The 24,108-nt window shown below is 42.1% G+C and overlaps 1 protein-coding gene and 1 long non-coding RNA gene across 4 annotated transcripts; one reads left to right on the top strand and one right to left on the bottom strand.

Annotated features, from left to right (window-relative positions):
* The first annotated feature begins 421 nt into the window (after positions 1-421).
* LOC148687572 (uncharacterized) lies at positions 422-14,494 on the top strand. Its single transcript, XR_015948685.1, has 3 exons — positions 422-821; positions 7,522-7,647; positions 13,416-14,494. It is a non-coding gene; the product is annotated as an uncharacterized LOC148687572 (long non-coding RNA).
* LOC118079560 (membrane-spanning 4-domains subfamily A member 12-like) lies at positions 6,732-24,108 on the bottom strand. 3 transcript variants are annotated; one of them, XM_060277157.2, is made up of 8 exons: positions 23,985-24,108; positions 17,503-17,552; positions 16,246-16,524; positions 13,073-13,198; positions 11,231-11,287; positions 8,882-9,019; positions 7,506-7,628; positions 6,732-6,948 (listed from the first exon to the last, which is right to left on the bottom strand). In XM_060277157.2, the coding sequence occupies exons 3-8, from the start codon at positions 16,450-16,452 to the stop codon at positions 6,835-6,837; spliced, it is 765 nt and encodes a 254-aa protein (XP_060133140.2). In that variant the 5' UTR covers positions 16,453-16,524; positions 17,503-17,552; positions 23,985-24,108; the 3' UTR covers positions 6,732-6,834. The 3 variants fall into 3 exon arrangements, with proteins under 3 accessions (XP_060133140.2, XP_088520775.1, XP_088520779.1); XM_088664649.1 differs by having other exon boundaries at positions 16,246-16,484; XM_088664653.1 differs by lacking the exon at positions 11,231-11,287.

Genomic DNA, 24,108 nt, shown 5'->3' with positions numbered 1-24,108 from the left:
CTACCTGCCAGAACCGTTACAATTACAGCATTGTCAAAATCGGGGGCTTGGAGAGGGATAAAGTGAGGAAAAAGAGAGGGACGCAACCTTACCGGTAGCAGGCAACATTATTAGCATTGATAAAGGTGCGCAAATGGTGTTTTTAGGGTGTTCAAAATGCTTTTCGTACATTATTAAAGTCAATTTATTCATTTTAAATGTTGCTGTATACATATATATGTGTGTATTGTTCCTGCTGCGTAAATTTTAGTGTATTATCTTTGTGTTTTATGATTTTTTATGATTCTTCTGATTTTGTAAGCTGGTCTGTGACCGAAAGAATAAATTCTTTATGCTTTATGTCATGTAAGGATTGCTCAAGCCATGGAAAAAAGGAAAGAGACGCCCTAGAAATTCAGAGGAAGGCAAAAATGAAGCGGGGGGGGGGGGAGAGAGAAAACACAGCAAAAATGGCGAATGATTCAGTGCTACTTAAGGGCTCAAGTAGAGGATAGGAGGACCACTTAAAGATCACCAAAGAAGAGGACAAAATAAGATATATTTATTTACAGCTTAGGGGGTAGAGCATGAGACTCTTAATTTCAGGGTTGTGGGTTCAAGCCCCACGTTTGCAAAAGATTCCTGCATTGCAGGGGGTTGGGCTAGACGACCCTCGTGAGTATCTTCCAAGGGACAATTCTATGATTCTATGATATGTGCAAGTGCTCATTTTTAGGAACAGTTGGAGTCAATATTGCCTCTCTTTATATAAAGAAAATTCTGGTCAGTTATTGTGATGACTGAATCCATTATGTTCCATGTTTCCAGTACACAAGAATATGGTATGTAAATTTATTGTTTAATGTTTATGTTATGTTACTTAGTTTTGTATAAAATTATATTACATTATGTTCGTTTATATAATCCAGAGTATGCACGGCTGACGAAGCCTGGTTGGGCGGAACAAGGAATTATCCTGGAATCCTTGTCTTATTTTCTGCATGTGCCATACTTTCAAGTTTTTCATCTGATACCTACTTACAAGGAACGCTAGAATTCTCAAAAACATCAACACGTGGAACACTACAAGACTGATTTAAGCATTCCACATCGTGGTTATTGCTAATACAGTGGTACCTCTGGTTAAGAACTTAATTCGTTCCGGAGGTCCGTTCTTAACCTGAAACTGTTCTTAACCTGAGGTACCACTTTAGCTACTGGAGTCTCCCGCTGCCACCGCACCGCTGCCGTGCGATTTCTGTTCTCATCCTGAAGCAAAGTTCTTAACCTGAGGTACTACTTCCAGGTTAGCGGAGTCTGTAACCTGAAGCGTTTGTAACCAGAGGTACCACTGTATAAGAACTGAATAAGACTCTATCTCCTGATCAATCTGCCGGACTTTAATCTCTCAGAATATGTTCCGCTCATACGATAATTTGGTCTATGGAATTACATATTGTGACATGATATGTTGAATTGTCTTTTGAAATAGAAGTTACACTGTTACACACAGCCTGTTACATCGTGTGTGTCGTTACCAGAGGCAAAATCTAGCAATAATCATTAAAGTTTAAAAAGAAATATAATTAATCTGTTTAATGGAATATATCCTAACTACACTTACTAGGGTGTAAGCCCTACAGGAGAAAGTAAGGACTTACTTGGGAGTAAAACATGCCTAGATTTATGTTCTCACATGGTTGCATATGTGTGCAGGCACCTGCACGCAGCCACATCAATATGGCAGATAGTGCAACAAAAGAGGAGAGTTGGAAAGGAATAGTCATTAAGAGGGAAGTCAGGGTTAAATTCAGCGATTTTGTAAGAAATGTACAAAAAGAAGGAGTGAGAAGGGAGAGAGAGGGGAAGTGAAACAATAAGCAAGTTTCTGATCCTCATTCTGAAAAAGACGCAAGGCGTTCAGCTTGCTAAGTGTGTTTCCCAGAATCCTTTGCAACGTTCTTTAAATCCACTGTTACTGTGTTCCTCTTGTGGCTGCTAATTCTGATGGGTTGTCCTTGATTTGTGGCCTTCTTTCTGCTGCAACCTTTTCCCCAATATCCAGGTGTCAGGACATGGACAGGGATACAGGACAGGGATACAGGTGTCAGGACATGGACGTAGCCAGGGAAGCCCCCACTAAATCAAGTAAATAAATAAAAATACTTAACTGGCCAATTGCCTGCTCTCCCCCCCCCAATATATCCATGTGTCAGGAGAAGGGAAAGGAGGACTGTCTTGCCAAGCAGCAGTTCTCTCTGCTGGATTACTGAGTACACATTGCAAAGTTGATTCTTGCAAAACTGTCCCAGGCGGAAGTGAAGGGCTTCAAATCACTTGCTTTCCTTTGCACTTCTTTTCTTAGAAATCATTAGATGTAATTCAGATGGGGGCAGGATGGTGAAACTTACGGAAGAAACCACAAGAAAGGAGAAGATGGTTACTTCTTCCCAGTATTTAGTGACAATGGGAAAAGTTTGTACTGAACAAACACTGAATTGTTTTCAGGTTCATGTAGAGTGCTTCTTCAGATGACCTGTTTGTTGAGCATTTGTACTGATTTCTTTTCCTTTATTTTATTTAACAAGATTGTTGATCGTCAAAATAAACAGGAAAATATGCTGTAGAAAAACACCCCTCTAAGCAGTTTGCTTACATAAAGATAAGGCAGAGGCTATAGTGGATACATAAATATATTAGGTATCAGGTAAAAACATTTCTCTTTACCCAGGCCTTCAGCCATTAAATAATCTATGGCCTAAATGTGGGGGGCTGTTATGATTGTGCTGTGTATTATTAAGCTGAGTAAGTTTTATTCTTTTTTTAAAAATATATATATTGAGTTTTACATTGCAAATTTAAATTCAAACATTAAACATCATCATCATTTAGGATTCCCTGAATCCTTTGACTCCCCTCCACCCTTCCATGGTTACCATTTTCAATCTTTTCCCACTACTTCACTAATTTTCTCTATTTTTCTTATTTAATTCCCTTTTACCTTAGTTTTTAGTACATTACAAACATTACTTGTTCTCTTAAGTACAATATAATTCCCCCCCCATTCCTTCTTAAAGTTCTTCTCTTCCTGGTTTCTGATTTTCCTGGTCAATTTCACCATTTCGGCGTAGTCCATCATTTTCATCAGCCATTCATCTCTGGTCACATATATAAATAATCGTCTCTGCTCCTTTGGTATCTCCGCACCTAAAATTCCTATTTAAAAAGTGTCTGGTTTTTCCACAAATGTTGTTTTAAACATTTTCCCCCAACTCATATATCATTTCCCAGAATGCTTTTGTTATATTGCATGTCCACCACATGTGGTAGAATGTGCCTGCTTTCTCCTTACATTTCCAGCATACATTAGAAGCAGTTCTATACATCTTAGCTAATTTTGTAGGTGTTAAATACCACCGATAAATCATTTTCATATAGTTTTCCTTCAACACACAGCATGCTGGAAATTCTAAGTCATCCCTCCATAACTTTTCCCAAGATGAAAATTGGGTGTTGTGCCCAATATCTTGTGCCCATTGTATCGTTACTGATTTAACTTCTTCATCCTTAGTATGCTACCCTAGTAACAATTTATATATTTTAGCAATAAAACCCCAGCAAGTTGTTGCAGAAAGGCAGCTTTGTTTTTTGCAGGGACAGAAATGTGAATCAAAATGTTCTGGTCCTCAATAGGGCAGACAGAAATCCTTATGGTTTCCAATTGTTTCTGTAAACTTATTTACTAAATTATAACCTATGGCCAAAACTCATAAAAAATTATGGTGATGGTGAAAGTCATTGGTGCTGAGATATATATTACCATGGGCACAGCACCACAGTCTACACTCAGAGTAAGCAGACTTACCTGTAGGAAGCACCATTTATTCTCCTGCTAGGTCCATTTGGATAGGCTTAGAAAGGTGGCTTATATTGAATGCCTCCCCACCCCCCATTCCAGAAACAATTAGAACGGTTTTTTCTTGTTGTTAATTTGCTATGGGAATAAGGATGCAAAACTATTTTCTCTCTCTCTCTCTCACTAGAGTATCTCACATTAAAGAGAGAGAGAACACCACCCCTACTCAGACTGTGAGTTCTCCATGTAAACAACCACTAACAGCTGCAGTCGTTCTATCATGGGGCATCACAATGCTCAGTTGGGTATAATGTTTGTTTTGAAACCATTTTTCTGATGATGTCTGCCCTGGTGGGCACCTTTTTTTTAAAAAAAATCCTCCAGGAGTCCAATTGCAGGACCAAGAAGCCAGAGAGCTGTGTGCTTGAGAACTCTGGGGGTGGCTTGCAACCAACTCCTCTTCGTTTTGTGCATTTGAAACTCTGCTTGCCATGCTCTGGGCTTTGTGCTAAAGCACAGTGACTTGGTCTACTGATTATGGTTTCCACTTTCTGCTGTGGTGTTCCATTCCTCTTGCACTGTTCCAACCACCCTGACGAACGTGATTTATGTAGCTGTTGAGTTCACTTGCTTCTAGCTTTCAGCTTCCTGTTCCAAAAATAGCGTTTCAAAATTCACAGAAGCAAAACTATTGGATGGGTTGCGGTTAAACAGCGAAACAGGTTTTTCTCTCTTTGTAAAGTTTATTTATTTCAAAGCACCACCTGTTTGAAAGCAGCAGGACCATCCCTGCATGCAATGAAGCACTAACCATGCTCTGGACCCTACTAGATCCCCACTGCTAGATTTCAGAAGCCAGGAAAGGCAAGATTTAAGAGGGCACCTGACTGTTTCAGCTGAAACTGATCCCACATCACATCATTGCTTCTTGCACTGGGTATTCTACCAGAGCTGCAACAACTGCATCAAGATCACTCCAAAGTCAAGCAACTTTATCCTCAAAATGTAGCTAATCCTTCCACCATATCTAAAGGTTTGGTATCTGTTATATACAAGGTGTTAATTTAATAGGGTTGCCAGACTCAATAGAGGACAGGACTTCTGTGCCTTTAATTGCCCTGCTCTCTTGAGTCTGGAAACCTTAAAGAGAAACCAGCAGACCCTTTGCTTGGAAATTAAACAATGGGTCTGCTGGTTTCTCTTTAAGGTTTCCAGACTCAAAAGAGCAGGGCAATTAAAGGCACAGAGGTCCTGCCCTCTATTGAGTCTGGCAACCCTATAATTGAAACTGAGTTTGGTAATCTCACAGCTGCAAAAATCCCAGGGGAAGCAGATGTCCCTATGGAACATCCCAATGCCAAATGAAATGCACTCTGGTCCAAAATACCTTTGAAATTGGTGTTTGCCCAGCTGAGAGTGTCATCATTAAAATTATTACATAGATGACACCTTACTCTTGTTCAAATTTCTTACATATAAGCCCAGGCACCTCAGCTGATTGGTGGTCAGGATGTGGGGGAAGCTGGGTCATATTTCCACATGTGGTGCTCATGCAAAGCAGTTCAACCCTTTTGGTCCTCAATTTACTGGGGAGTTGAATTCAGTATTAATTTCCAGATGTCCGCCGATCTCGTCCTACTTGGAATTTTTGATGCTTCAGATTCACAGCTTCACTGCAAGGAATGTTGGCCTTTCTTTTAGTTGCAGCACACATGGAGGGAGCCTGGTATTGGTGCACAATGGAGCACCTGAACATTGATTCATGGTACATGAGGATCTGGCCAAGCGGAATTTTAAGCCCTTTAATCTCTACAATACCTGGCAAGCATTCCTTGACTTCACACAAGAGCGCCATGTTCGGAACCCACCTTTGAGAAATGGTGGCAACCTGTGGGGAGATCTACTAAGCTAACCTCAGAAATGAGACATGGATATGACACTGTGGTTATTCTGAAGTTCCTAGTGTTGCTGCTCTGTTGTTGTCACCACAAGAAATGGAAAATAATAATAATAATAATAATAATAATAATAATAATAATAATAATAATAATAACAAATGCTCCAGAGATCCCACCCCCCACAGTAGGAATCAGTAACTGCTGGGCCATCTGAAGTGCAGGTTAGCAAATGTACTCATCAAAAGCCAGGAAAACCATTTCATGATTTTATTGAAAAAGCTGCATGGGTAAACATTTTGGATGGGCACATAAGAACTTAAGAAGAGGCTTCTGGATCAGGACAATGGTCCATCTGGTGTAGCATCCCGAGCGAAATAGTATGGCTGACCCCCTATTATGGTGTTGTGTTCAGCCATTCATATATCTGCACATATTTGCATATGAATAAAACAATAGTTCTTGAAAGAGAACATTCTTCACTTTTAGTTGACGCAAAAAAACAAGCAACAGCTTAGAGCATGTATTGTATACAATGTAGCAGAAGGAGGGAGATCTCTTTTTTTAAACATGGTATCAGCAGCCACCCACAGTTGTTTGTTTTTTATGTGCTCATATTAAAACTGTATAAAAGTGTCAGGGTTCAATCCTACACATGTTTGGTTGATTTGATTGACATCCTATGCCCTTTTAAAATGTGGGGTTTCTTTTGGGGTGGGGGTTATTTGGTGGTTGTTGCTGTTTTAATTTTGATTATGGATTTTGTGGTTTTATATTTTGATTTTATTTTGTAAACCGCCCTGAGACCTGTGGGTACAAAGTGGTATATAAATTCAACAAATAATAATAATAATAATAATAATAATAATAATAATAACAACAACAACAACAACCAGGTGTGCAACCCCCACTCCAACATGTGTGGTAATTCCATACCTTAACATTTTAGACTATTAATCAAATTGGGTAATCTACTAAAAATTGCAGTGACAGCACATAGCCTGGGTTGATAGATATATTTGCAAAAAAAGTCAATACATCAATAATATTTCACTTCCTGGATTCTTGGAAGTGATATCTTTGATCACTTTTCTCTGGGGTTCTTTAGTAAGCCTCTTCCTTGGAAGAAAGTGCAGCACTGGAGGCTGGAGGAGCAGGGTTGTCTTCACCAGGATTCACACCACCTCGAAAGGTGGTGTACTGCATGAAAGTAATGGCCTGAAACACACACAAACATACATTGTTATGATGGTGTCCTTTTTTCCATGCCACCATTATCTAAACCAGGCACCCCCAAACTCGGCCCGCCAGATGTTTTGGGACTACTATTCCCATCATCCCTGACCACTGGTCCTGTTAGCTAGGGATGATGGGAGTTGTAGTCCCAAAACATTTGGAGGGCCAAGTTTGGGGATGCCTGAGCTAAACAATTGCTCTAAATTCTTAAATCCCTCTGTAGCTGAACTCTACCAGTGCAGCCGATACCACACTGATAAGGAATAGGGTCATTCAAGCCTTTTACAGACATATCAAATGCTATTGCTGTACATGGGGGATGCATGAATAAGGAAGAGAAGACTTCCTAGGCTGCATCAGACTCGTGGTCCAGAACCATGGTCCTCTACTGTAGATAACAGCTGGCGATGCCAAGAGAGCTGAAAAGGATCCCATTGGGAGCCTGAAGGCATTTCTAAAATCCACGCATCAATATCTCCTCCATACCATATTTTCAATACAATCTGCTTAATTTCTGAGCGAGGCTTTCCAATGCTTACCCTCTCATTGTTACAGCAGACGGCCAGGCACCCAAAATGTGCTGTGAAAACTGCAATGCAGAACTCCAGGGCGGTGAACAGGAAGAGGAGGACTCCGAGACCAGTGCCTATTTGGTAGCTTAACTGCAAAGCAGAGAAGCAGGTGACATGACAACAGCTCTGTGTACCAGAAAATCATCTCAGTGGTTTCAATGCAGCTCATAAGAAAAATTCTGACCTGACAACAGTGAAAAATTCATGTGGAGAAGAGCTGGAGGCAGTGGTGATGACTATTTAGAATCATTTGGGCAAGAGGTCATACTGACTTACATCTGCCTCTTTGGATATAACACAGTAAGACACATGGCTGTGCAGCTGGGACCTTCTTAGCATGTTTGCATTTTGCAGCATCACAAAGCAAATCTCCAGGCATTCAGTGAATAGGATTTAGAAGGCCCTGATACATGTAGTGCACACATAAGGCGAAAAACCTCATCTGAGCCTTGCCACCTGCATGAAGGCTGCTAATATACGACAGGACACACAAGAACTATCCAATGTACATTCTGATCGATATAATATCAGGTTGCATGGCAGGTGAATCAGAAAAAAACCCATTTAAGCCACACATATTAGTTTTGCTATTGACCCTTCTATGTCGTTGGGAGCTACTGTGTCAAAAGGGACCCAGGTGGCGCTGTGGGTTAAACCACTGAGCCTAGGGCTTGCTGATCAGAAGGTTGGCGGTTCGAATCCCTGCGACGGGGTGAGCTCCCGTTGCTCGGTCCCAGCTCCTGCCAACCTAGCAGTTCGAAAGCACGTCAAAATGCAAGTAGATAAATAGGAACAGCGGGAAGGTAAACGGCGTTTCCGTGTGCTGCTCTGGTTCGCCAGAAGCGGCTTTGTCATGCTGGCCACATGACCTGGAAGCTATACGCCGGCTCCCTCGGCCAATAATGTGAGATGAGCACGCAACCTCAGAGTCGGTCACGACTGGACCTAATGGTTACCTTTACTGTGTCAAAAAACAAAGACGCTATCAGCACTATACATTTAAAGCAGCAGCATCCTACTTTAAACCATCACAACTTACCCAAAGCATAGCTGCCAAGTTTTCCCTTTTCTCGCGAGGAAGCCTATTCAGCATAAGGGAAAATCCCTTTAAAAAAGGGATAACTTGGCAGCTATGACCCAAAGAATCCCAGGAAGTTTTTTTAAGGGTGCTGAGAGTTGTTTGTCTTCCCAAAGAGCTACAATTCCCAGAATTCCCAGAGGCTGGTCTCTTGGAAGTGGCAACTGCTTGCAGTGCAAGCAAAGCTCAAGGTGGGTCTGGGTTTATCTCCCTTTCTTCAGATTTTGCCCACAATGTCAACATTTTTTGGAACTTGTTCACTTACCTCATGAGAATACTTGTCCTGATTAGGATAATAACGATCTTTCCGAACAGCATTTAGACACAGCTCCATCAAATAGAGCACGATGCCAATTAATGCCATTATAGAACTGGTGATGTTCATTCCCACGCAGCATTTCACCTGAAAGATGAAAAACAGAGGTCCATCTTCAAAGGCAAATAGTCTAATGAAGAGAGTCATACCCAAACAATGTGAAGCGAAATGCCTGAGTTCAAGCTATACTGAGGTTTTCATCAGAGGAAATAGAAAACTAAAGACCAGTCTGAAGCAGTGTGAAGGATCTGTCATCCACACAAAACTGTGCAGGCTTCCTATTATTTGTACTGATGTTTGGAATGAACTAGTTCAGTCGAATGAAGTTCACGGAATTAGTTCAAAAATCTCTAAACTTCACGTGAAAGTAGTTCCTATAATTGCTAGGTGAACAGAACATGAACTAAGTTCAAACTGGAGGTGCAAGGGAAGGAAGCCAGTCCCCGGGCACACATGGAGTGTAATATAACTGAGGACTCAGCTACACTGGCAAAGAAAAAAATGCTTTATATGCGTTGTTTGTGCATTCTAACACTAGATGGGGCTGTGGAGTCCCGCTTTTGCTAACCCGATTTCTCATACAAAATTTGCAATGTGTTTAACTGAAACGCTTCTTTGATGTGCCTAGATCCAGTCTGAGTCTATGAAACTGGATTTGATGTGCCTGGATAGCTCAGTTAGTTAGAGATCATGGTGCTGATAACACCAAGGTTGCAGGTTCAATCCCTGTATGGGCCAGCTGCATATTCATACATTGTAGGAGGTTGAACTAGATGGTTCAACTGCTTGTGCTGTCTGCATAGTTCTCAGGTATGAGAACTTGCAAAGCGATGTCTGCAAAAGTGTTTGAGAAAACCCTCAAACAGCAGTACTTCAAGGACTGAGGTCTAACCAAAATTTTCGTGTCTGTTGTGAGTTATTTTAAGGGTAATTTCTGGTAAGCCTCAACAGACAAAACCCTCAAACAGCAGTACTTCGAGGACTGAGGTCTGTGTGTGTAGCTAGGCAAGCAAGGAGGGCATGTGTTCTACATAACAAATTGCCACTTCCTGCTGCCCTCTACTGTGTAGCCAGCAAGCAACGGTTGACATTCTTAGCCTCTGTAAACTCTACCAGACTTTTATGCTCCCCAGCAACATAATGCTCCCCCCCGGTGATTACCACCTGATTTACTTTACTTCTGTTGGATGCATTTAGGATTTAGAACCCCACATATCTGGAAGCAAGTCCAGTTGAATTCAGTAGGGCTTACTTCTAAGTAGATGTGGTTGGGTTTGCACTGCAATCCAGATTGATGAATGGAAAAAGCATGCTGAGGGTGCATAAGGGCGCTTTTAAAAAGTTGGGTAACCAAAAGCAGGAGAGAAGTGACAGAGAAGCTATCCCTCAATGGGCCGCCACCTTTTCTGGGATTTCCTAGGGAGCTGCAGTACCGAACGGCAGTGCACTAAAGATCAAGCCACAGACTCTTCTTCCTAAGAGCTGCTCTAGTATGCAGGCAGCAAGGGCCCTGGGCCCTGGAACAAGACCCCCACTTTGAATCTCATGGTAGCACCTTCCAGCCAGGGTGGGGATCAAGAGGTGTTACTTGAAGGAGCTTTGGCTACCCTCTGTTCTAGGTTGGCTGCGGATCTTGAGCACCTGTCTTACAGGCTGCTTTGATTTACGATAGTGTATGAAGACAGTTACTATAGTGCCCCTCCAGATATCCTTTCAATTGCACATTCGTTATTATTTGTTCTCATGATGCTGTTGGGACAGTCACATGGGATCCTGCTTTCACATGTTTGCACTTGCAAACGTTTTGAGGAAGTCAGACTGTATTGTTTCTGATCAGTGCATATCTTGTAATAATAATAATAATAATAATAATAATAATAATAATAATAATAATATTTATTTGTACCCCACCCATCTGGCTGGGTTTCCCCAGACACTCTGGGCGGCTTCCAACAAAGATTAAAAATACATTAAAATATCACACATTAAAAACTTCCCTGAACAGCGCTGCCTTCAGATGTCTTCTAAATGTCAGGTAGTTATTTATCTCTTTGACATCTGATGAGACTTCCTGCTGACATCCTACAACTTTTTATACTGCAAGTGTTCTGGTTTACTTTTGTCCTGCTTTTGCTATGCTATAGCCATTCAGGCAGCAATTGTGGCAATGCTGCAGAACCACCTGCAATAAAACATCAGTCTGCAGGGGCCCATATACCCAGACATGTAACAAGAAGGCTAAGTTATTTGTTTGTTTATCCAGCAATGCAAACGAGGAGGGAATGGTGTGTATCTCACCATGCTTGTATTAAGATATTTCTCAACTGACACAGCCAGGGATCCAGAAATAATGAACTATTCAGGAGAAGAAAAAGAAAAGATCATATGGGTTGTTCCCTAAAAAATGACATAACATTTTCCTTAGTCCCAACATGTCAGTACTTTGGGATTGATGTCAGATAACAGCATTATTTTCTTCTTTTACCAAAGAACAGTCAACTATTGGCTTTCTGAATATCACTCCAACATAAATGCATTGAAAACTGACAAGGAAATTTGTTTGTTTGTTTTAATTAAAATGTTTTTGAACATGTGAATATAAGCTCCCCCCTTCCTGTTGAACCATGTGTGCCAGTCCATTGCAGTCCTATGAGCACCACTGCTGCAAAGGCTTTGCCCAAGTTTTCCTGGATGGGGCAGGATGACTTAACTGTCTCAACCAAAAGCATTGCTTTTGGTAAACAAATGGAACTAAAAAACTTTCTACATTTCTTGGGGAAGCCCTTCTGGGATACTACAACTTGGTTTCAATCTGCACTATATATTTAAAGATGTGTTATAGTCACTTTAAATAGTCATGTCCCTCCCTCCCTCAAAGAATCCGAGAACTGCAGCTTGTCAAGGGAGCTGGGAGTTAAGGGTGCGGTGCACAGAGCTACAATTCTCCGAGTGGTTTAACAATCAGTTCCTCTTCCCATGGAACAGTGGGAACTATAGGTCTGTGAAGGGAATAGGGGTCTCGGAGCCGGCCTTAGCAAAGCATTTATGCTTGCCAGACAGAACAACCCCTCCTCTCTTGCTCCAACTGCACTGTTCAGGGGGTTATTGTCACCTTTCTGAGCAAATTTGGGGAGGGTGGGGGCATAGGAGGTGAAGAGCGGAGGAAGTCTCATTATGCCAGTAGGAATCCTGACACTGGCTTCCACTAGTGCAACAACTTAGTTGACTCCAGCCTACAGACTTCACTTCTACATAAAAGAGTAAATGCTTTGGGGGACACCACTGGGGTGGAGGTAAGGAGGTTTCCTGCATGAGCACATTTCCTTCAGCTATGTCTATTCCATTTCACAGAAGTGTGTGTGTGTGTGTGTGTGTGTGTGTGTGTGTGTGAGAGAGAGAGAGAGAGAGAGAGAGAGAGAGAGAGAGAGAGAGATTATGACTTGTCTACTAGCTACTAGCTATAGGGATGTGGGTGGCGCTGTGGGTTAAACCACAGAGCCTAGGGCTTGCTGATCAGAAGGTCAGCAGTTCAAATCGCCGCGATGGGGTGAGCTCCCGTTGCTCGGTCCCAGCTCCTGCCAACCTAGCAGTTCGAAAGCACGTCAAAGTGCAAGTAGATAAATAGGCACCGCTCCTGCAGGAAGGTAAACAGCGTTTCCGTGTGCTGCTCTGGTTCACCAGAAGTGGCTTTGTCATGCTGGCCACATGACCTGGAAGCTGTACGCCGGCTCCCTCGGCCAATAATGCGAGATGAGCGCCGCAACCCAAGAGTCAGTCACGACTGGACCTAATGGTCAGGGGTCCCTTTACCTTTACTAGCTATTAGTTCTCAATACAAAGGAAGTCAGCAATTGAATAGGAACATAATGGAGACTTCCCCTCCAAGATAAAATCTGTGTACATACATCATACACTTAAAACACACACACACACCACGGCCAATAAAAATGGGAAATGTAGTTTATCCTGTACAGAGCTACAATTCCTAGCACCCTTAAACTACACTTTAGGATGGTTGAGCGTGTGTGGAGGATGTGCTTTAAATGTGCATTAAATGAATGCTATGTATGCAGCCCTAAATTTTATGACCACAGACAATGAAATAGATTGGTCCTCAAAGACAAATAACCAACTACTTACAAAAAGTCCAGCCCAGAATGGATAACCTCCAAAAGCAGCAAAAATCATATACTGGTAGTAACTTATAAGAACAAGGGAGACAGCCCCAAAGCCAATGTGTACCAATCCAATCATGATCTGGATAACCTGGGAGAGAAAATTACACAAACAAGATCAAACAGTTTCCTGAGCCCCGATAAGAGGGAAGAAGAAGAAAAAAAACCTGAATAATGACTTCAAACTGCCCCCACAGAAAAATAGTAAAGAGCATCTCAGGTCCCTAGATTGTGTGAGGAATATCCTCCTCTAAGTCCTTGTAATGGTGTCTGATAATTTGAACCTTTCCTATGTTTTATTCCTGTAGCTCGTGGCATCAATGAATGTGGCATAATTTGATATAAAGAGACCCCCCACCATGGAACTACCTTTGACCCTGGTACTTGTCGTTCCCTTAAACGTGCCCTGGAAGGTATGAGTAGATATCCTGACCTTGTAACACTTAATGTAAATATCAGCACACAAATTCTGTGTCTTGCTTTTTCTTTTCTTCATAGTATGGATACCATGGCAAATTGTCATAGGGTGATGACTTTTTCGTTTTTTCCCCTCAAAAATTATTTTCTGTAGCACAAATGGATGAACGTTTGCCTATTAATGACTAAAATGAGGTATATTCCACTGAAATATTTAAAAAGGTTACGCACAAACCGTTTTTAATTTTTTTGTATGCCGTTTTACCATTTCATAAAATTGTATTAACAATTCTATATATATTTCGTATCAAATTTGGACACAACACCACATTCCACAATGGGGAGTGTTCTTAGCAACATAGGGTATACAAATGTCACACCTGCGCAAGGTAAAAGCCCCCTTTTGGGACCTCAAAACTCAGCCAGCAGACCCTGCCAGGCATGCTGGAAAAAGGACCTACAGGAGAGGTAGCAAAACATCGTCCTCTAGCGGCGTCTATACTGTTACTGCAACTAAAAAAAAACTTCCTTGTGTGTTTGATGACCCTATATAAAAAAACCTCCTTGTGTGTTTGATGACCCACATACATATGTGACTCTAAAGCTTGGGTTCAGTTTTATATCTGCTTACAGTGACTTCAAAAATGGTCAAAAACTGATAAATAAAAATTTTAAAATCATTTTGTGCATGAGGTGTTTTTTTAATCAAATCTCTTTGAAAGTAAGATTTTATCTAATCTTTAATGAAAGCTCATCAAATTATGATACAGGGAAATGAGGTTGTAAAAAAGTCATCACCCTAATGCCCACTCTTGAGGTTTTGGAGATAGTTAGGGATCCTATTTGCTCTCAAGATCAAGATGCATATGCTGTGTGATTTGCTGCCCACTTATTGTGCAACTTTGCTGCCTGAAAGCAGCACCCATATACTCTGTCACATTAATTTAAATTAATAAACCAATCTTTGTTTATTTCCTGGTGTATGAACTTCTTTATGGTGCATAAGGTTAAGGGTAAACACATTTATAGCAGAAAAACATTTCATCCCAACAAAAGTTCCTAAACCTCTTGGGGAATACATATGAGTGCTGGACACAAATGTGGGTTCAAATACACCCCACATAACACCCTGTTTTTCCACTGGCTGACAACATTATTTATATTCTTCTCCTTTAAAGCCAATGAGTCGTGTCATCACTTTGCGAATTAAGGCTTGTGGTTGCCAGAGCAGGCTATTGAAACTGCCTCTTGTCATGTCCCTAACAGCTCCACGATTCTGAAACAAATGGGTTCATTAACTGTGGCACCAGAAATGTGATTAATTTAATCGAATGCTCTTGTCAGTTGATATACATTGATGCCACCACCTGCCCTGTTAAGACTCGTATGTTAGAACACTGATCGCGCATTAGAGGCAAAATCAGAGGACACTGGTTGAACACTTTATTGAACAAAACCACCCTTGCGATGTCTTTCACTTTTTTGTTGTAAAGCACATATCTTCAACTCACTCCACTGGAGTTCATGTGTCCAGATTACTTTCCCAGATGGAGTCCAAGTATATGAACTCAATACACTAGTTCCACATGGATTAAATTCAACATTAGAATTTGCAGGATTCATGTAATTACATGCAGCTGTGTTTGTGGGCTTTCGGCCGCTATGTCTTTAAATTTGTGAGCCCTACCCATGTTTCCTGAGGAGGTTTAACCAACTGAAGGATATTGTGCTCTTTCTATGCTCCTTCCAATGGAAACATGCAGATGGGGACAGGTAAGTTTCTATAGATATTTTTTGTATTAGTGGGACTGGGGGTATTAACTATGTATGTGTGAATAGACTACTTATTATCTCACCTTTATTCTTGTAGATATACCCCTGCTTTAAGTCGTTTACATACTGTCTTCTCCTCTGATTTGGAGAGGAGTATTGTCTTCTTGTAAACTGAACACTTTGCATTGCCATTTGCCAGTCATCAGTAATACTTAACTAAGTCACCCACCCAACCAGCCCAAGCTAACACATCTAACACATCCACATTGGGTAAGAGAATAATTTAGACCATCCTTTGCATTACCCTCTTAGAATCATAGAGTTGGAAGAGACCACAAGGGCCATCCAGTCCAACCCCCTGCCAAGCAGGAAACACCATCAAAGCATTCTTGACATATGCCTGTCAAGCCTCTGCTTAAAGACCTCCAAAGAAGGAGACTCCACCACACTCCTTGGCAGCAAATTCCACTGTCGAACAGCTCTTACTGTCAGGAAGTTCTTCCTAATGTTTAGGTGGAATCTTCTTTCTTGTAGCTTGAATCCATTGCTCCATGTCCGCTTCTCTGGAGCAGCAGAAAACAACCTTTCTCCCTCCTCTATATGGCATCCTTTAATATGTTTGAACATGGCTATCATATCACCCCTTAACCTTCTCTTCTCCAGGCTAAACATGCCCAGCTCCCTAAGCCGTTCCTCATAAGGCATTGTTTCCAGGCCTTTGACTATTTTGGATGCCCTCCTCTGAACATGTTCCAGCTTGTCAGTATCCTTCTTTAACTGTGGTGCCCAGAACTGGACACAGTACTCCAGGTGAGGTCTGACCAGAGCAGAATACAGTGGTACTATTTGAACCTGTTGATAAGATTAGTCTTTTCTGCACTGACATCACTCTTGCAGGGAAACCACTGAACATAAGCCTGAACATGAACAAATCTCAATTTCACTTACCCCCAGAGTTTTGGTCTCTACATAGCGGATTTTCTCCATGCCTCCCACCTGCCCGTTCCGCTGAGGCTGGTTATCAGGGCCTTCGAGCTGCTGACCTCCATAGAGAACTGTCTCTGGTAGTTGGAGAACAGTATTTGGGGCCCCCTGGCCTGCCTGGTTTATGTTGTCACAATTTGGGGGAAGGAACACTATGGTTCTGTTAGCCATTGCTGCTGGATCTGTTGCCTTCGCTGAGATGTCTGTAAAAACAACCCTTATCAACCAATAAATGAGCTGAGGCTGTAAAATGGAGGGGTGGAAATGGAAGTAAAAGGAGGATGTGAACAACCAGGTGTGAAAGACGACAGAGTGTGAAAGAAGGAAGACAAAGAACTTGGAGGAAGCATGAAGGACTGAATGGTCTGAGGAAGAGGAAATAGTAATGTTCCTGTGGCTGCTATTCTACCATCTTATCTCTCTGTTTCATTTAATTTCATTGTACGCAGGTTGTACAATGACAAGGAAGGTATTATTATTACACACAGCCAAAGGTGTCAAGTTGTGCCCAACATTGGAAGGTAAGAGAGAGGAGGATGGAGGTGATGGGCAGGGGAGGAAGGGCTCAGCCTCTTCTGCCCCCTCAAGGTTGGGGTTACCCAGCCCCAGCCCAAAGACTTTTTTGGGGGGAGACTGAAGATGCCCTGGCCCTATAGGAGCTTGTGCCTTTGCATTCAACACTCCCACCCCCAGTTCTCCTTTCCCACCAGGTCTGCTGTTGAGCCAGGAAGACTCATTGAAAGAGAATCACCCAGCACGGAAGCTATAACTGCTTAGAAACTTGAACCCCTACTCAAGTAAGCACAACTGTTGTGGATGCATTCACTTGAGAGTAGCCCTTTTTCCTGGTGCCAGAGGAACTAGTAGGGATGCCACCTGAGACAGAATCGTAAGGTGCATCACAATATCTTTCTCTGCCTATATAGGCCGTTCCCATTTTGGTTGGCCATTACCTCCCCAAACTGAGATTCTGGAGAGTGATCACACTTGCCCAGTGGATGAATTCTTAGATAAAAGACTCAACCCTTCTACATGCTCTGCTTTGGTTGAACTAGTAACTTCTGTTCCCTAGAGGGGTCCTGGCTGTTCAGTAGTGAGGAGAAAGACCTCTGCATGTTATCACAAACACCCTGTTAATCCTTCAAGCTTTTCAGAGCTGAGCCCTGAATCAAATCAAGCCCATGCCCCCAAATTCATTTAACTCAGTCAAACTGTACTCACGCAACACTTCTTGATGAGCTTCTTCTCAGCCTGCCAGGGTGAATGTGATGCTGAGAGTAAAAGGGAAGTGGGGTGGTATTTATTCAATTTCAGGCAGAACCTATTCAAGATGTGGTCACATCATCTACCAGCACAAACCACACTGGAAGCATTGCAGCCATCCATTGCTAACCAAGTTATTGTAAGTGAAGTCATAACTGTTAATATCTTCAAAGTAAGTTTCCAATTTTTCTTCCTCCCTGCAGAAGAATTGTTAGCACAATAAGATCCTTTCTTCAACTGTCACTTTACATGCTTCATTGAAGGCTTCAGGTGTAAATATGTGTAAAATAAACCATATTTCTTAAAGACACTCATCTCCGCTGTGCCTCATGCCAAAGGAACACAAGCTCTAAAGTGCCAAGACTTCTGGAATCTCTTTTAACAATATAGTTCATGCAATATCTTGCAAAAGTAGATAATCAGGAACCTTGTTATTTTTTCTACTTCTTTCTTTTCCCTTTGTTGGAATTGTATAATTTCAAATGTTATTTACTGTCTCTGTTATGACAGTACTGTATGCTATTGTGCATTTTTATTGGTTATTTTCTTATCTTGTAATAATTGAGAGTAGGGCAGGTGGAAGTGAGATAATCCTCACCCATTAGTTGATACGTTGAATTGATTTTTCCTCACACTCAGACAGGAGCAGGTAGCTTCTGTTCTATAGAAGATAGAGGCTTCTAAATGTGGTCAAAAAACCCCTGTTATTCAAACCTTGCAGAGCTGTGCCCTAGATGAAAATTAATTTGACTTCTTCTGAAAGCACTGATGTTACATTTCTTGGTGTTTGTTCTCAGCCTCCAAGCATATGTACAATCTCACCAAGAAATAATAAGAAGTGAAAGCAGTGCTTCAGGTGGTACTAAAGTGGAAGCAGGATGGCTTTTAAAAATATGTGCAGGAACCACAATTACCACACCTGACATTTTCTAGAAAATGCCCTACAGGAAAAACACTAGAAACTTAGAGTAGGCTCAGCCAGGTGAAGGCTTAAGATCACAAGCAGGTTATTTAAATATCATAAATGTGTTGTTGGCAACAGGGTTCCCCTCCCCAAAGGGTAAATCTGGATTAGATGGGTTAAAAATACAGGCTAACTGATGGTGTCATGTGAGTGCTGTGAAAAGCTTGCATAAGGGGCTCTGATCTCACCATAAGCACCCATCTAGAAGCACCCTTAGACTGAAGGGTGGGGTTGGGGAACCAAGTACACCTTAACAAAAATTGCCATATTCTAGTTCCCCAAATCTGGGCGGACTAATTTGCATGACTTGCAAATTTGCTAATTATACAAATCATGTGTTGGGCTAGGGAATGTTTAAACAGCCACTCTTAGCTCCCAAATTCCAATGCCAAACCATTTCTTGAAACGGATGGTTCAGTTTTCTTTGACACTTTTGGGTGCGACGTGTATTTGAAGTGTGGTTTGGGGGGCTTGGCCCCTGATGTGTGCCTGCCAGGTGCTCTGATTCGCCAGCCTCCCAGGGCAGTGAGTCTTTGAAACTAGGAGCCTCAGTGTGTCTCTTGGGATGTCAAGTACCCTTTCGTCCCCAATCTGTGCTCAAGCCAGCAACTGAGTGCTGCTGTGGTGTCCAATTCAACCACGCTTAAAAGAAAACTAGTGGCCCTTCAATTTTACGCATGTATAGCGAGAGATGCATAAAGTCCTAGTCCCATTTTTGCTCCAGTATGTGTGTTGGTGAGGGGTGGAACCAGGCGGTGGAATCACACTCCTCTTCAACATGTTCACTCCTCATCTCAGCCGTATACTCATGTTTGCTTCATGCTTATAATCAGCTGAGATCCAGCTTCTTTGACATCTTTTAGAAGTTGTGGTTCACTTGACTGGTTTTTGTTGTCCTTGATTTTGCTTCTACGAGCCATATTTTCATGTCTATCCTACCTAGTGGAGGTAGGATAGGCAGACACTTGGAAACACAACTTCTAAGTTTTTCAGCTGAAGTGCCATGCACAGGGGAGCCTATTAAACGGGAGCTGGATTTGTGGTCCTTGGAAGAAGATGAAGCTGTCTTCCCACATGGCTGCCTCACAGCTCTGCACTGGAACAGTCTGGGCAAGAGCCTGCAGTATTTACATCTAGCCTTGTCTATAGCCTCTTGTGAAGCTGGGAGAGAGGCTAGCAATGGAGAGACAGCTTGATTTCCCACCAGCGATTAAGGCCCCAAATACAGGAGAGTCTGTGTCCATCAGAACTTGTCCAGGGAGGTGCAGGCATCTAAGCATCTTTAGCAGCTTTTTGCGATACTAGCGGCATTATGCTCTGTGTAACCAAGTAAGGTGGTTTTATGTTTACTGAAAATAGGTGGAATAGTTTTAGACCCTCCTTAATGAAGTAGGAGGACATCTTACTCTATCCCAGCTCTATTTGAGCACTGATTCTTTGCTTAATCAGAGATATTCTTTTTTCATCTCACCATACAATGGTGCCTCGGTTGAAGAACAGTCCTGTTTACGGACGATTCGGTTTACGAACTCCACAAAACCGGAAGTAGTGAGGTCTGAGAACGGAATCCGAATGGTGGAAGGGCACCGGCGGCAGGAGGCCTCATATGGGAAAGCGTGCCTTGGTTTAAGAATGGTTTTGGTTTAAGAACGGACTTCCAGAACGTCTTAAGATTGTAAACCGAGGTACCACTGTATTTATTTTCCATTTAAGTGCTCACTTTCCCCTTTTCTACTTGTAGACTAAGATGAGATAAATAAACTAATGGTGGGGGATAGAAGGACCTGGCAATTTCTGTTCCCTCAGTTTCTCTTTATCCCAATCTGAAATTCATTTCTCCACATTTCTGCAGCAATTTGCATTAAGAAAATCCTCAGGAACATTCTTTAGTATTCTAGTGTGAATTTCTCCTAATAAACATGTTTATTGTACTTTTTTGAGTAGTGTTTATATTTTTGCATGCAGTTGCTCCAAATATAATGCATTTTTATTTGATTTTCACAAATATATCCATTATGACCAATGTTTCCCCCCCCCCCCGGGGGTACTCAAGGGTACACAGTACTGACACCTCTTTTTGTTGTTAAAAAGTGTGGTGCTTACTGTAACAACTTCGTGGTGTGTACCGGAACCTATTTTTCTAGAAAAAAAGCACTGATTATAATGTACTTTCCCCTAAAATATGCAGTTTTGTAAGCATTCATTAGCTGGAGAACTGCATCACAAATTTCGTATAAGTGAGAATTTCAAAGGATATATGTGTGTTGGTCAGGTGCACTGAGTTCTGCTCAACATTGTGGGCGCCTGATGCAGCCCCGCTGCAGCGCATGACACATTGGTTCACCCAGCCAGGCACCTACAGCGAAAATTTTGTGGGTGCCTCAGCCTCCCCCCCCCAGCCCTCCAGAGATGGTGCCTATGGTTTCGGTCATTTTTATCTGATTCTCACAAGCAGAAGACAGGGGCAGTAAATCTGTACCATAAAATGGCATATGGGATTTCAAATTTTTGAACATTTGCCCATACACAAAATTCCACGTCGCTGGCTGCAGTCATGTGCATGAACAGCAGCATACTGTACAGTACAGGGAAACTAGGGAAGATGGGAACTACACTTTCAAGCTTTCATTGCATCCCTTGATGCTGCTACATGGTGGGGAGAGTTACGTAGGTAGCAGAGCATTCATTAGATCCTTTCTGAGCAAGTGCAGCAAAGTCTAGGGGTGGTAGATGTGGAACTACATTTTCCACTGTGGCCTTGAATATACTGTAGAATCAGCAGCAAATTAGGGACTATGAAAGGCCACAGGATCTGGAGAATCTGAGAAGTCAGGGAATGAGAAAGAAGCTACAGTAGAGGAACCCAAAATGGAACCATTAGAGATTGTTCTGGTATTTGGAGGAATCTGGGTTTGAGTTTAAATGGATACCACCCCACCCCCACACCATTTTCCAGCCTTGGTGCATCCCTGCTAGATTTGGAAGGCAGTTATAGACATAATTGCAGGTATTGAGCAGAATCAATATTATTTTATTTCTGGAATTTTATTTCAGCTGAATTTCTGGTGAAGCACCTCCCATAACCTGTCTCTTTAATAGCCCTCAACACTTGGGGAAAGCACTATATCAGAATAGGCTGGTGGAGCTGGATTGTTTTCAGCAGGGGCCAGAACATCTCCAACGATAACAATGGGCACAAGGTCCATGTCCTGAAACACAGGTGAGGTAGATCATTGCAAAAAATTATTTTCATCACTGGCACCATCATGGTGACTGTCTTCAGTACCAAGACCTTTATATTCATTAAATAAAGTAATTATCCCAAATTATTACAAAGCAGAACTCTAACTGCATGGCTGATGCCACACATCTTCATTTGTAGGTATCTCCCTCCACACCAGTCATTCTCAAAAATGCACATGATTCTTATTATGTATTTAAGTGATTGTCGGAGCTTCTAAGCAGTGTACATAACAATGTAAAAAGCATACAGCAGATAAAAACAATCTGTGAAGAGGGTTTCCAGCTATGTCACCAGTCAATACGGTAGTTGTCACTCCTTACTGCCCTCGCTGCCTCTGTGGGCAGTGAGGAGGTTCAGGCATAGGAAAGCCAGGATTTAAGAGGCAGAAATCCTGGCAATGTTCCCCAGTGGGGTTTGGGGAGCTCACGGCATCCCACTGTGCCACTCAAGACCATATCTACCAACTTGAAAGACAAAGTGGGTGTGACCTGGGAGGGTGTCCCTGCCATGGACGAGCCTCTGTCTCCAGCATGATTTGTGGTTGGTTTCTCCATAATTCGGACAATTGGCATTAATCAAGAGGTGCTCCTGGACCAACATATGCTAATGGGCTGCAATCAGTCAGCTGCTAGAAGGAGTGGGCTTGGGTCTTTGAAGGTATCTGCATGTTTTCTTTGAAGTTTGAGAATCCTTACAACAGCCAGAATAGGAAGGGGGAGGACAAGGTGCTTTGTGCTTTCTTGTGGTTTTCAAATGGTCTCCTTTTTTCCTGTCCTCTGCTACATAATGAAAAGGATGTGTGTAGCCGCTGCTATGTTATTCTGTTTGTTACTTCCGAGGGGGGGGGCTTTTAATTTATGCTCAACAGGAAATTTAACAAGGTTTTACTATGCCCTTCCCCCTCAACAGAGGCTGAATGGACTTTATTTAAAATTATTCCTGGACTGGACTAGGAGTGTTGTTGGAGGAATGCAGTGGGTGGGAGGGTGGGGGGAGAATGAACTGCTGCCAAACTGATGTGGTAAAGAGGCTGAATGTGAGAAAAGATCTTGTTTTTAACTATGTGCCGAGGAAGAACTCCAGAGTGGAATTTTAATGGCAGAGTTTAGATATGCCGTGAGTTATTTATGGCTGCAGCTCATACGCTAGTTAGGAATGGAATGTGACCCTGTACAATCCAGATAAATATTGCACAGAACTGAACAATGGAACTGAACAATGGAATATAGTAATTAACTATTCCAGCACACCAGGTCTGAAACAACAATGTATATGAAGGGCACATGAAATGGATTATTTATTCATAAGATGTAACAGAGATGCTGTTTGTAAGGTGAAATAAGTGACCGGCTGGAAGAATGGTTTAACAGCAAGTGAAGGGTGTCAATTGGCCTCTAAATAAGAAATGATGCGACTATGTGAAGAAATGATGATGATCATATGTTTGGAACAGGAGTGGGAAACCTGTTTTTAAGAAATTGTATTAAATTAGATTAATTTGGTTTGATTTGTAATAATTTGGAAAATGAATAAAAAATAATTTGAAAAACAACAACAATCCATGCAGAAATCAGGCTTGATGAGCCCACAGCTGATGGTGTGTGTATGACTTCAATCATATACAGTAACTGACCCCCAAGGAAAGCAGGTTTGAAGTTACTGCCCACCAGCTGATAGGTGATTACTTCAAGCCTGCTTATCAGCAGCACTTCAAAGCATGGTGAAGGGCTTTGAAGTCCAGATGATCATCACCTGACATCAATGTGACATCAGGTGATTGACTGGTTGACACTTTCATCTACCTGTCAGTTTTGGCCCACAAGAAGTATGGGAGATAAGGATCTGGTGTACTGGCCAGATCAGTTTCCCCATGCCTGATTCAGTAAGTATGAAACACCAGGAGCCACAGACGTAGAAATGGAAGTGAGTCTCCTAGTGGATATATCCCCTCTTTCCCATTCCCCCTTTAAGCTAGTATCACACCACAGATACCAGCTGAAGTTTATGAGGAAGCTACAAATGCCTGATACTAGCATAGCAGCATTTTTCATTCAGGTTCATTTGTTTTCATAGCTCAGGTGTGGCTTCCTCTAGACGCTGTTGGGCTGCAGTTCCCATCCACCCCAGCCAGCATGACCAACAGTCAGGAATCATGAGATTTGTAGATCAACAGCATCATATTGTCTAACCCTGGCATTTTCATCTTACCAGCTTTCTAGAACAAACGCTTACCATCTCCTTGTTACAGCAGGTTGCCTGACACCCAAAATGCGCTGTCGGAATGGTGATGCAGAACTCCAGCAAGCAGAACAAGAGATGCACAGCACAAAACCCGTTACCTACTTTGTTGAAAACC

Source organism: Zootoca vivipara, chromosome 1, assembly GCF_965207765.1.
Source record: "Zootoca vivipara chromosome 1, rZooViv2.hap1.1, whole genome shotgun sequence".
In the NCBI taxonomy this organism is placed as follows: Eukaryota; Metazoa; Chordata; class Lepidosauria; order Squamata; family Lacertidae; genus Zootoca; species Zootoca vivipara.
This window is presented reverse-complemented; position numbering and strand designations above follow the sequence as displayed.